General features: G+C 38.7%; 1 protein-coding gene across 1 annotated transcript; it reads left to right on the top strand.

The window, feature by feature from the left end:
• Window positions 1-11,346: 11,346 nt before the first annotated feature.
• LOC128399200 (vomeronasal type-2 receptor 26-like) lies at window positions 11,347-12,246 on the top strand. The gene has a single exon (XM_053360446.1). It carries the CDS (start codon window positions 11,347-11,349, stop codon window positions 12,244-12,246), a length of 900 nt encoding a protein of 299 aa, XP_053216421.1.
• The last annotated feature ends 1,196 nt before the right edge of the window (window positions 12,247-13,442 follow it).

Genomic DNA, 13,442 nt, shown 5'->3' with positions numbered 1-13,442 from the left:
TTTGAACTTCAGTTTTATTGAACTGCATGCCACAGTTCAGGGCCAACAGTATGCAAGTGTCAAGGAAGCTATAAGCCCCAAGAAAGCTTCCTTCATAAAAAAAGATAATCTTGTTGAAATGAGAAAAATGAAATGAAACACATCTTGAAAAGAAGTGCGAGCACAATTCAAAGAGGTTTTTGCAAATAATAATAATAATAATAATAATAATATGTAACTAAATACAAAGACCAACACCAAAATATCATTTAAATGCATTAGAAACAGGTGACCAATTGGAAGGGAGTTAGGCCTTTCAATGACAATGAAGGGTTTGTCTACAAGGGACAAATGTGTAATGAGACAAAGGTTGGGTATGGCTGTGGTTGTGTCTAATTTCTGCTTCTCTACAATTGTAGAAGGGGGATCAGTGCAGTTTATTTCCCTTACTAAGACCCACATATTACAGAGATCCATCACATGTGATTTCCTAATTTCCCCCACACTTACGTTGCCAGAAGGAAAGGAAGTATATGTTACAGTTGGCATTCAATAACTATATTAAGATGCATGAATTTGCTTTGGGTGATTAAGCTGAGAAGGGCATTAAACTGGGAACTGGGAATTCTCCCACAGTAAATTGTATCTTGAGTCCCTAAATTAGAAGTAAAATATTTATTCTAGTGACAGTTATGTGATGCAGACAATTGGTGCAGCAGCAGAGGGTAAATGGGAAGAACCCCAGAAACTTTCTGGAGAGACTAGTAGATGACTTTAATTAAATATATGTGATTAATATAATATTGCCTGGGCAATATTAAGTTGAGAAACCTGCACTGCAGCATGTTGGACTTCTTGGAAGTCCAACTTTACAATTGTATGTTTGCATTATTCTATGGCTTGTCCTCTTATGTGGCTGATATGGGCAGTACTTTTGGAGGTAAGTGTTTGGTGAGATCCTATTATTTTCTTCTGAGTTCTGGCATCTGTACAGATCACATTTGGAGCTGACATGTAACACCTTCTTAAAGCTGTGGGAACCCAAGAGGGGCTAGGTCAACAATAGGGCTGTCATACATTGGGCAAAATGTTTGGGGAAACCCAGATGCATGGCAAAAACCCATTTTTTGAGGGGGATATGCTCCCACCCCTCAAAAAAGCTGAATAACTTTGAGCAAAGTTCAACAATCTTTTCACTTTTCACTTTGGGGAATATGGCAACCATAGTCAAGAAGGCCTTCTTCCCCCATAAGATGTGGGGCTGATGGAAATAGGTGGCAGTGTGCAACTTACATATGTGGTTAACAGCTAACCACAGTGAAAATAATTTGCACACTTCAAATGAAAAGGGCCCAATGTTTCACCCTGACTTCTCTTTTGTCCCACCTCTTTCTTTCATGGTAATTGTTGCAATAGTATAATCTCCCCCTTCTGGATGACACATCTGGATCCTGTCACAAATTTATTGTGTATTATTCCTCAGGGTGGGAGGCTGAGAAAGGAGGAGGCCTTACTAGATGAGAGCCAGTAAGATTCCTTTCTTGGTATGTCAATCAATGATCAAGATGGAAAAGTGATGGAAGCCATATGCCCCATGGAGAACCTTAAGGTCCATATATAGCAACACCCTAGAGGTCCCGGGCCCTAAGGAAGTTAGATCAGCCTCAGCCAGAGCCAGGGCCTTCTTAACACTGGCTCCGGCCTGGTGGAATGCTCTATCTCATGAGACCAGGGCCCTGTGGGATCTGATTTCTTTCCGCAGCGCCTGTAAGACAGAGTTGTTCCACCTGGCCTTTGGCTTAGAATCAGTTTAATTCCCTCCCCTTCTTTCTTTTTCCTTTCTCCTCCTGTGAAGAGGCTGCATCCTAATGTTTTAATGTTGTATTTTAATCTTTTTTAAATTATATTTTAATCAACTTGTTTTTATTATTGGTTGTTAGCCGCCCTGAGGCCGGTCTTGGCTGAGGAGGATGGGGTATAAATAAATTATTATTATTATTATTATTATTATTATTATTATTATTATTATTATTTCAGACATGTGGTTTATATACTTATGTATATTATTTTTTCTTTTTCCTTATTTTTCTCCTTCTTCTTTTTCTTGCATTCCTGTTACTCCTTCTCTCTCTTTGTAGTATTTTCTTTAGTAATTTGTATGAAACATGTTTCATTTTTATTGTGTCATATATTACAAAACAATAAAGTGTGTACTGGAGAGAAGAGGCTGGAAAGCTTTACTGGACCTCTGTGTGAACAGCTCATGACTGTTCACAGACAGAAGATCTACAAGGCTGTCTATGTTGTGGCACATGCTTTGCATCCCATTGACTAGTCCAGATCAAAGCACAGAGCAATTGAGGGGGACGTAATATTTCTCCACATCAATAATGAAAATAATCAAACTTTTCTATCATCATTGCATTATAAATGTTAAAAACTCATTTCCATGGGCTGAATGAAAATGGAGGAGGAAATTGGAAAAACTATGGTTGCTACATTATTTTGAAAAAGACAGATGGTTGCAGAAGAGACATGAAGGTTCTTTCTTCTGGTCTCTGTGGGAAATCTTGAGAGGTGATTGTTGAAAACCATTTGACAGATTTCTCTAATCTGAAGATTAGAGAATGTCATGGAAACATTGAACCATCTCCCTTCAAAACACAACATGGGAATCAAGGTCCCAACAAAATAAGAGTGGATTACCAAAATGATGGATTATACTGTGAAGATCAAACATCAAGATGATGAAATTTTAAAACAAGAATGGGAAAATTTTATAGCTATTTAGAAACATTAGCAGGATTGATTTTGCATTTATGAAGTAAAATGAATTAGATTAGTAAATGTGGAGATGAAATAGAAGGTATAATTAAAATTATAAAATTAAAATTATATGCAAGAAAAGAAGGTAAAATATGGAAACCAGGGTGGGACGGGGGCAAGTCCAAGCGAGTTGTATAATCCCAATATTGTACGTACGGAAAAAAATTTGAGTGTATGGCAATAATGTTAACATAAAAAATGGATTTGTTGCATTGCATCCACAAATGGCTTCACTCTTATTTTTTTGACTGATTTTCACTTACCACAGAAGATTTCATGCCAATTGCCACTTTGTGGGCCACTCAGGGGCAGAGGTAACATGGAGTCATTATGATTATGATGATTTTTTAAAAGTGTCACTATGCGTTAAAACTCTGAAAAGGTTATTATCTCTCCATGCAATTATCCAAATTATTATAATTTGTTCCATTAATCAAAACTCAGGTGGTTTTCCAGTATCCACTTCTTAAGAGGCTTGTGGGAAGAGGAAATAAGCTGCACTGCAAGGATGCTTGATCTATTTCTGTTGCTGCTTTTGCAAGTGGCTTTTGTCTACAAAGCAAATACTAGCAGGTGTCCAACCAGTTATCCTGTTCCTGTTCCCCATGAGTGGTACCAGCCAGGTGACCTCATCATTGGTGGGATTTCTTCTCAAATCTTTTATGTATTTGATGAAGTTTTCTTCAAAGAAGAGCCTTCACAGAATATGTTCAAACTTCCATAGTAAGTGTCTCCCCACATATCCCTTCAAATCCCCTTTTCTTCCGTATCATGTCTTACTGATTTTAAGTCTTAAAGTAGTGAGTTTTGACCACTGATGTATATAAACTGCTTTGGTGACCTTTTCTGCCTAAAATAGGGCCAATAGGGCCAACCATGAGTGCTTCTCATTCTCAGTCACTGTCTGAGTCTTCTAAGCAGACAGACATTAAAGAGACTTTCGTTCTCCCATACTAAAAATCTTTCTATTCTGTAAAGCAACAGAGGAATGGACAAGGAGACAGTCACCAAGGGGTATTCTGCAAACAAAAACTACATCATCTGAAAATGCTTTAATTTATAGGTTTGCTGTCCCACTTTGATACTTTGTATCTCATCACTTTCCCTTATCTTTCTTAACTTTTAACACCAATATTAACAATAACAGAGACAAGGGTCAACCGTGTTACATTTTATATCCAAGGCCACCAAATTTTACAGTCCCTCAGCCAATGCTTCCAGGGCAGCTGTGTCAAGCTCCTTTTTGTACTTTCTTCAGAATTCTTGTGATTCAGGCAATTCACTACACCAATGCCTCTTGACTATGTAGGTAAATGATATTCCTTCTGGATATTCCAACCAGAATTGTATTCATTCATTCATTCATTCATTCAATTATTCTCACATTAGGTTTTAAGCAGAACTCAGAGAAATAATTGCAGATTTAAAATGTGTATACTCAATCAAAGCTGGTTCTTTGGAACTAGTGTTCAGAGCTGGGGGCATTTCTGAGCACTGCTGGGCACATCTCTTGATTCTAGGAATGTGTTGAAAATGATTTGCTGAAGTGTGATAATGTATTGTATATGATTTAAGTGGGGAGAAAAAGTTATTTTCTGCATTTAAATCAACTAAAAAAATCACATGTATGGAGATTCTATAACATTATATATATTGACAGTGACTGATTAACAGACCAATCCTTTATTTTTGAGAGCAGTTGCCGGACATAATAATCCTTCTCTTTCTTTAAAAATCCTTCATGGAATTTATTTCAGAATTGTAATCCTGTTTCCTTCAAGGTGTAGGTTGTTTGTAAAGTGAGTTTGTAAAATTCTATCCTTTATAGATGTTAACGTTAACAGTATCAAACAATATCCTTTATTTGCTTTGGCATATGCTGACTTAATATGGAAGAATCCAATTGTTTGACTGTCTCCACAACAGAGACTGTTATTTTCGTTAACTCCTGTATATTTATAGAAAGCTGAGGCAGGGCACTGGTGTTAGTCCCCAGGATCGTTTTCAATGATGTTAGAGTCTCATTTAAATTGGGACGCGGGTGGCACTGTGGGTTAAACCCCAGAGCCTAGGACATGCTGATCAAATGGTCGGCGGTTCGAATCCCCGCGACGGGGTGAGCTCCCGTTGCTCGGTCCCTGCTCCTGCCAACCTAGCAGTTTGGAAGCACGTCAAAAGTGCAAGTAGATAAATAGGTACCGCTCTGGCGGGAAGGTAAACGGCATTTCCGTGCGCTGCTCTGGTTCACCAGAAGCAGCTTAGTCATGCTGGCCACATGACCCAAAAGCTGTCTGCGGACAAACGCCAGCTCCCTTGGCCTGTAGAGTGAGATGAGCGCACAACCCCAGAGTCGGTCACGACTGGACCTAATGCTCAGGGGTACCTTTACCTTTACCTTTTCAACTTCTATCATAGCTGAAGCTCTCCTTCCTGTCCTGGCAGTTTGCAGTAGATACTTCACGGTTTCTGTTACAGTGTCCTTTCTTTTCTTTTCTTTTCTTTTCTTTTCTTTTCTTTTCTTTTCTTTTAAAAAATCTAATTTAAATCAAGTTAGTGGAAGTAAGCCACTTAAGCGCTTGCATTCTGAGACTTACAATGGCAGACTCAGTGAAGAAATCCCCAATTTCCACTGGAAATTTTGAAAATTTAACTTTATTTGCAGCATGGTGACAAAATTCTATCAGCATACCCTGGCCTTGGCATTTGCTGTAAAAGAAATCAACAAGAATCAAAAGATCTTGCCTAATCTCACCCTTGGATTCCACATCTATGATAGTTATTACGATGCAATGATGACCTACCGGACTACTCTAGACCTACTTTTCAAATCACGTAGATTTGTCCCCAACTATATATGTGACACTCAAAAAACCCTCATAGCCCTCATTGGGGGCCTTAGCTCTGTTACCTCCTTCTTTATTGCCGATACTATAGGCCGCTACAAAATTCCACAGGTAGGAGCTATGAATGGGGGAGGTATGTGGATTTTTATAATTTACATTCTTCCTTTGCCAATAAGGCTGTCACTGAGGCTTCCTAGGAAGAAAACTATGAAACATCAATATTGCAGTCAGATTACTGAATGGGGTTCCATTTAGAATATTCATTTTAGTAGTAGTAGTAGTAGTAGTAGTAGTAGTAGTAGTAGTAATGAAGCTATCCTTACAAGCTATGCTAGATTCCCAGAAATCATATGCAGAATGAAGGAAAATTATCAGAAAATAATAATAATAAAAGGAAGAACAACAATAATAATTCACAATAACTATAGAACATTAAGCTTGAAAAGTCCTTGGATTGAACTGTCCTAAACCCTTATCTTTGTTGAATGAAAAGGCACATACTCAAAATTAAGTTTTATCCTGACATAAATCTATCATTTCTGTCCATTTGTTTTTAGCTCACATATGGATCTTTTCCTCCTGAGGAGGGTGATGCAGATCAGTTCCTTTCTTTTTACAACATGGTACCCAATGACAGCCAACAGTATATGGGGATCATCAACTTACTAAAGCATTTTGGATGGACATGGGTTGGATTTTTTGTTGCAGAGGGTGACGGTGGAGAAAAATTCTTGCAGACCCTGGAACCATTGCTTTCCGAACATGGAATCTGTTCAGCCTTCATCCAAAAAGTACCACAAGTAGGCCGTATAGATAATCTGAGTGGTACATTTGGTGTGTTCTCGGATATTAATTTGTCTTTAACAGATTATAAAGTCAGTGCATGTATACTCTTTGGAGAATCTTTGACCATGCTATGGATGAGAGGTATTATATTTATACGAGAGTTTGAAAATAAGGAAAGCTCATCATTTAGGAAGGTATGGATCATAACAACCCAAATTGATTTCATAGTAAAGGATCTTGAGCTCTTTCAAGGTGCAATTTCTTTCACAATTCACTCAAAAGAGGTTCTAAAATTCAATGAATTTCTTCAGAATTTAAAACCTGATAAAACAGAAGGAGATGGTTTTCTGCAAGAGTTCTGGGAGGAAGCATTTGACTGTACATTCCCAAACTCCAGTGTGCCAGTGGAAGGCAATGAACCATGTACTGGGGAAGAGAGGCTGGAGAGCCTTCCTACGACTCAGTTTGAGATGGGCATGACTGGCCAAAGCTACAGTATCTACAATGCTGTCTATGTTGTGGCTCATGCTTTGCATGCCATGTACTCTAGCAGATTGAAGCAGAAAGCAATGGTATGGGATAAGAAATTTAAACTTCGAGACCAACCGTCTTTGCAGGTAATGTGTTGAAATCAAATTCTTCTTAATTCAATGGCTTTAGTAGTCCAAAAGGAGACCACCCAGATTATCATCCAAGGAAACAAGAGCTAATTTTGCACACATAGGGAGCAATCTAAACCCAAGATCTGCTGGGATAAGGGCAAATACAATGTTTTATTCTCTACACCCCAGGTTATCTTTGCCTCACTGGCTGAGCCAAGGGTATGATAGGTTACAAAAGAGGGGTCTTGTTGAGGTGATGCAAGGCAGGGTCAAAATTATCCCCACTGACAAACCCTTTCAGTTATTTCACATGACCCACAAACCCGGCAGAACCTACACTCAGATGAAATGGTGGTATAAGTCAAATTGTGTTGTAAAGCAGTGTTGTGGTATTTATATTGGTTAAACTTAAATGGGTATGAATTGTGTTGGTTTCCTATCATTTAGATCACTTTATAATACCTAAACCTTATTTGAAAACGAGGGATGTTCTAAATCGCTGCCTATATGATCATATATCAATTTTTAACCCATTTATGGCTTGTTGTTATGACTCAATTAGCTCCACTCTTATCTTCCTGAGATTACATTCAACAACTCTGTTGGAGAAACTCTGAGCTTCAATGGGAAAAAGCAAATGGGGCGTGCATTTGACATCATGAACATAGTTACATTCCCCAACAAGTCCTTCCTTCGAGTGAAAGTTGGACAGGCGGATGACGATGCTCTTGAATCAAGAAAAATCATCATTCAGGAGGACTTGATAACATGGCACAAGGGTTTTAACAAGGTATGAGTCCTGGAGTATTACTGTGGGCCCTGCTCTCTCTCTCTATTCCATTGAACAGAAACCAAAGCTCATTTGTATAGCAAAATGCTTTTGATATACAAAGCCCTCAGGTTCAATCCTCTGCATTTCCAAGTAGGAATTGAAAATATTCCTGGCCTGTAATAATAAAGAGCCAGATAAATCAATGATTAGGACTCTAAAATTATGTTTAAAGTTCCTGGGATGAGTTGATTTCAAGTTCACAAGCAAAAATAAAACAAGGAAATTAAATAATTTGTGATTTAAAAATTAATTTTTTCTTGGTTATGGGTAGGTGTTGCCTATTTCAGTGTGTAACGACTGCTGCTCCCCTGGTCATCAGAAGAAAAGGAAGGAAGGGGAAAAATTTTGCTGCTATGATTGTGCTCCATGTCCAGAAGGGAAAATTTCAGACCAGAATGGTGTGTGACAAAGAATTCATTTTTATTTTCATAAAAGAACTTCTTTGTGACCTAAGATATACTTATTAATCTTTGATTACATGCTGTTTGGAATGTTTCTTTGTTGACTTGCATTATCTTCCAAAGAACATTTTGAAAAATGAATGAGCCTCAAGCAATACATTATACAAATTTTGGCCACAACTTTATTAATCTACACAAATGTGACTGGTATTGGCTTAGGCATTGGTATCAAACTATATCTGGCTCCTGCCCCACCCTGCAGGAAGTCTGGAAGAGTAAACAACCAGCAGGGGGCTCTCCGTCAGTGTATATTGACTGGTTCTCACCCCTGGGGTTCACAAGGGTCCTGGCATGGCGCTAACCCCTCTCCGGGCTTCGGACAAGATCCAGACCCCCAGATTCCTTTAAGAGAATACACTATTCATTGGAGGGGCAGGTGATGGCCACATCTCCCCTCTCCACATTCCCATAAACCAATGCCTAACCACCAAACCTTACAAAGTTGTGTTGATTGCTAAGAGGTAGGCAAAAACCAAGTGGCCACAGCCAATCTGCCACATTGGAAAAAATTCCTACCAGGCCCCCATTCCAAAACAGGCGACAAACCGAAGTCCAAAGCAAGGCCAAACACGACCTAATTAACGGGTGGGTGGACGGGTGTTCGGCAGCGCAAAGCAAAAGAAGGTCCCTATGTCACGCTGCCAAATAAATACCCCCAACCCCCAACCTTGCCATGCTGCTTATTGGCTACAGGCCATTGGCATAACTGTGGCACCACCGGTTTGGAGCGGGGCAAGCCCTGCCCACAAGCCGGTTAGGGAAGAGTTTCAGGGCCGAGCACAACATGGACCCTCTGTTAGGAGGATCCAACTAAGCAAACACACATAGTTCAAACTGGGCATGGTTCAAAATGTAAGCTCCACCAGTTTCACATTTAGAAAAACGAATGAGTCTCATGCAATACATTCTACATTGATTTGAGTGTAAGCCTTAATATAGTCAAAACAATCTAGTTGCACACCTATTTTAAAATATCTGAAACAGAAGAATATTAATATGGCCAAAACAAAACTGTTACAAAGTTGGCAGACATATGTCAACAAAACTCATGATGCTCATGATGATGACCATGAAAATGTTAACAAAATTCTGGGGGATTTTTTGGTGGGGAGGGACAAAGTGTGAATATAATTAGTAGATGCAGTTACAGTTCAACAGATGGCATGTTAGGGAGGAAAGATAGTTCCCCTCTGATACAGCACATGGAAAATTTGAGTCAAGAATGTGTACCTCCTTTTACTGTTATGTAGGCGGCTGGATTTTTTGGTTCATTTTTTAAATGGTGTTCATTGATTGAGTCTGGGAAATTCAAAGTTTTAGAATAATTATGCCTACTCAGCTATATCCTTCTGTAAAGCTTATAATTTTATAACTGGAGATGCAGAAAGTTACAGATAGGAACTAGTGAAGTGATGATGTACCAGGAATGTATGTCTGGTCAACCATTGGTTCCCAGGTAAATAAATTTCACTGTGCTGCACTGGGATTTATTCATCTTTTTATTATTAAATTTGTCAGTCACTTCATATATATTTTTATGGAGTTTATTTCACAACCCATACAAACACACTTATCAAACTAAACATAAAAACAATAACGCCCCATCAAAAAAACAAACAAAAAGCAACAAAACAAAAAAGAAATAAACACAAATAAAACATAATAACCAACAGAAACTTATATAAAACAACTCGTCCACGATATATATATATATATATATATATATATATATATATATGCACACACACACCATATTTCAACTCTTCTTTTCTTCTAATTGACTTCCTTCATCCTCAATACGGTTCTCTTTCCAATTTTTAGTAAACTGTCTCCTTTTTAGTTTTTATATTATCCCTTATTCTTTCTGTTTTTAACTTACCGGTAAGTACCATAAATTATTTTGCAGAAATTAATCGAAACAAGTCCAAGTATTAATTTGAGGGCACTGCTTTTTAAAATAATCTTTTTGGAATTTTTGCCATTCTTTTCATATTTTTGTTTGGTCTGGCCCGCAATTGCCTCTGTCAATCTAGCCAGTTCCATGTAATCAAATAATTTGTCTTGCCATTCTTTTTTTGTTGGTATTGTTTCTTTTTTCCAATTTTTATCAGTTAGTGTTCTCATAGCCCCTGTAGCGTGAAGGAATATTTTCTTATTTTCTCTGGCAATAGCTGTGTCTAATATCCCCAATACAAAAGATTCTGTTTTCTTAACAAAATTTTGTTTGCACATTTTCTTTAGCTCTTCGTATACCGTATCACAGAAGCCTTTTATTTTATTACATGTCCACCACATACGTATGAGTGTCCCTTCTACTTTGTTACACCTCCAACACAGATTTGATTTTGTTTTATACATTTTACATATTTTGGTTGGTGTTAAATACCATCCATAAAACATCTCTATTAAATTTTCCTTTATCACTTCACAAGGCGTAAATTTCCAACTCTCTTTCTATAGCTTTTCCCATGATGCTAATTCGATAGTTTGAGCTATATCCATAGCCCATCTAATCATTACCTATTTAACTTGTTCGTCTTTCACCTCACACTCCAGTTAGATACTCCAGGGTAGACTGAGTATCATCAACCTCATTGGTTAATGAATCTACCCTGTTAGATGATGTCTTATTTCCTCGTAAAATTTTAATATTTTTAAAATTAATATTTAAAAGTTATCTTTTCTTTTGGTAGATCCTTAAATGTGGCCCAATTTAATTCCATGTTTTTCTTTTTTACCTTCTAAGGGTGAAATCCACCAGGGTGTCTTTGTTTCTAATAATTCTTTATATTTTACCCATACTCATATAGATTGATAGGGGGAAGGTGCCAGTCTATATGCTCAAGCTTACCTTTGAGTATATATACATTATAACAGCACACATATGGGCACTCTAGAAGGAGATTAACACCTACAGTTCTGGTACAATGCCTGCCTCCTATCAACTGAAATGAGTTGGACAACACACACACAAACAGCCTTGCATTTGGAATGTGACCCGTTTCTGTTTTTCAGATATGAATGACTGTTTCAGATGCCCAGAAGACCACTATCCAAACAGGAACAAAAATGGATGCATCTCCAAAACAATCACCTTTCTTTCTTATGAAGAACCATTGGGGATCAGCTTAGCCTCAATTGCTCTTTCTTTCTCCATTGTCACAACTTTAGTGTTATTAGCTTTTGTGAAACACAGAGATACCCCAATTGTCAAAGCCAACAACCGAGATCTCACCTACACTCTCCTCATCTCTCTTCTGCTCTGCTTTCAATCTACTTTGCTATTCATTGGCAAACCAGGGGAAATGGCTTGCTTTCTCAGACAACCTGCTTTTGGCATCATCTTCTCCATGGCTGTTTCTTGTGTGTTGGCCAAAACTATTACCGTAGTTGTAGCTTTCATGGCCACCAAACCAGGGTCGAGACTGAGGAAGTGGGTGGGGAAAAGATTGGCCAACTTCATTGTCCTTTCCTGCTCCTTCATTCAAGCAGGTCTTTGCACTCTCTGGTTGGCCACTAGTCCTCCATTCCCAGATTTAGACATGCACTCACTAATGAAAGAAATCACTGTGCAATGCAATGAAGGGTCTGTGACCCTTTTTTCTTGTGCCCTGGGCTACTTGGGCCTCCTGGCTTTCTTCAGTTTCCTGTCAGCATTCCTGGCCCGCAAATTACCTGACAGTTTCAATGAAGCCAAGTTCATTACTTTCAGTATGTTACTGTTTTGCAGTGTTTGGCTGTGCTTTATCCCTACCTACCTGAGCACCAAAGGGAAATACATGGTGATGGTGGAGATCTTCTCCATCTTGGCCTCCAGTGCTGGGTTACTGAGCTGCATCTTTGCCCCGAAATGCTACATTATCATTCTGCGGCCTGAGCTCAACAACAAAGAACAACTAATAAGGAGAAAGAATTAAAGTCTCACTTTGTTTTGCCACCATTATATCATAAATGAAGGGTAAGGTTTAAGCACAGTTCATTTATACTATTTACACGAGTTCATTTAAAATGATTTGCCTGTGTCCTCACACAGTTTCTATTGGTTCTCCAAATCCTATTTAATCCCCTCACCTCATGTATCTCTCAGTTAAGTGCCACCAGTCCCATGATTTGGGGTATTTAAATGAGCTAATTAGAGCAGCTCCTTCATGGATCAATGCCTTGCCATAGTGAAGGGGCTTGAACAACTCAGAGAAGCTATGAGCTATGCTGTGCAGGGCCATCCAAGATGGACAGGTCATAGTGGAGAGTTTTGACTAAACATGATCCACCTGGAGCAGGAACCGGCAAGCCACTCCAGTATCCCTGCCAAGAAAACTCCATGGACAAAGACAACAGACATATAAAAGTTATGAAGCTGGAAGATGAGCCCCTCTGGTTGGAAGGCGTCCTACATGCTACTGAGGAAGAGCGGAGGACAAGTACAAGTAGATTCAGAGCTGATGAAATGGCTGGGCCAAAGCCGAAAGGTCGCTCAGTTGGGGATATGCCTGGAAACGAAAGAAAAGTCCAATGCTGTAAAGAAAAATATTGCATAGGAACCTGGAATGTAAGAACCATGAACCTTGGTAAGCTGGATGTGGTCAAAAATGAGATGGCAAGAATAAATATTGACATCCTGGGCATCAGTGAACTAAAATGGACAGGAATGGGCGAATTCAGTTTGAATGACCATCATATCTACTACTGTGGGCAAGAATCCCATAAAAGAAATGGAGTGGCCCTCATAGTCAACAAAAGAGTGGTAAAAGCTGTACTGGGATGCAATCTCAAAAATGATAGAATGATCTTGATACGAACCCCATGCAGACCTTTTAACATCACAGTAATCCAAGTTTATACACTAACTACTGGTGCTGAAGAAACTGAAATTGACCAGTTCTACAAAGACTTACAACACTTTCTAGAAATGACACAAAGAAGGATGTTCCTCTCATTATAGGGGATTGGAATGCTAAAGTAGGGAATCAAGAGATAAAAGGAACAACTGGCAAATTTGGCCTTGGAGTTCAAAACGAAGCAGGGCAAAGGCTAATAGAGTTCTGCCTAGAGAACAAGCTGGTCATCACAAACACTCTTTTCCAACAACACAAGAGACGACTCTACACATGTA

Source organism: Podarcis raffonei, chromosome 13 (genome assembly GCF_027172205.1).
Source record: "Podarcis raffonei isolate rPodRaf1 chromosome 13, rPodRaf1.pri, whole genome shotgun sequence".
Classification (NCBI taxonomy): Eukaryota; Metazoa; Chordata; class Lepidosauria; order Squamata; family Lacertidae; genus Podarcis; species Podarcis raffonei.
The sequence above is the reverse complement of the archived record's forward strand: the minus strand, read 5'-3'. Positions and strand labels throughout refer to the sequence as shown.

Bases quoted from the DNA above. Each gene is read 5' to 3' on its own strand.
- LOC128399200 (XM_053360446.1), top strand. From the start codon at position 11,347: ATGAATGACTGTTTCAGATGCCCAGAAGACCACTATCCAAACAGGAAC.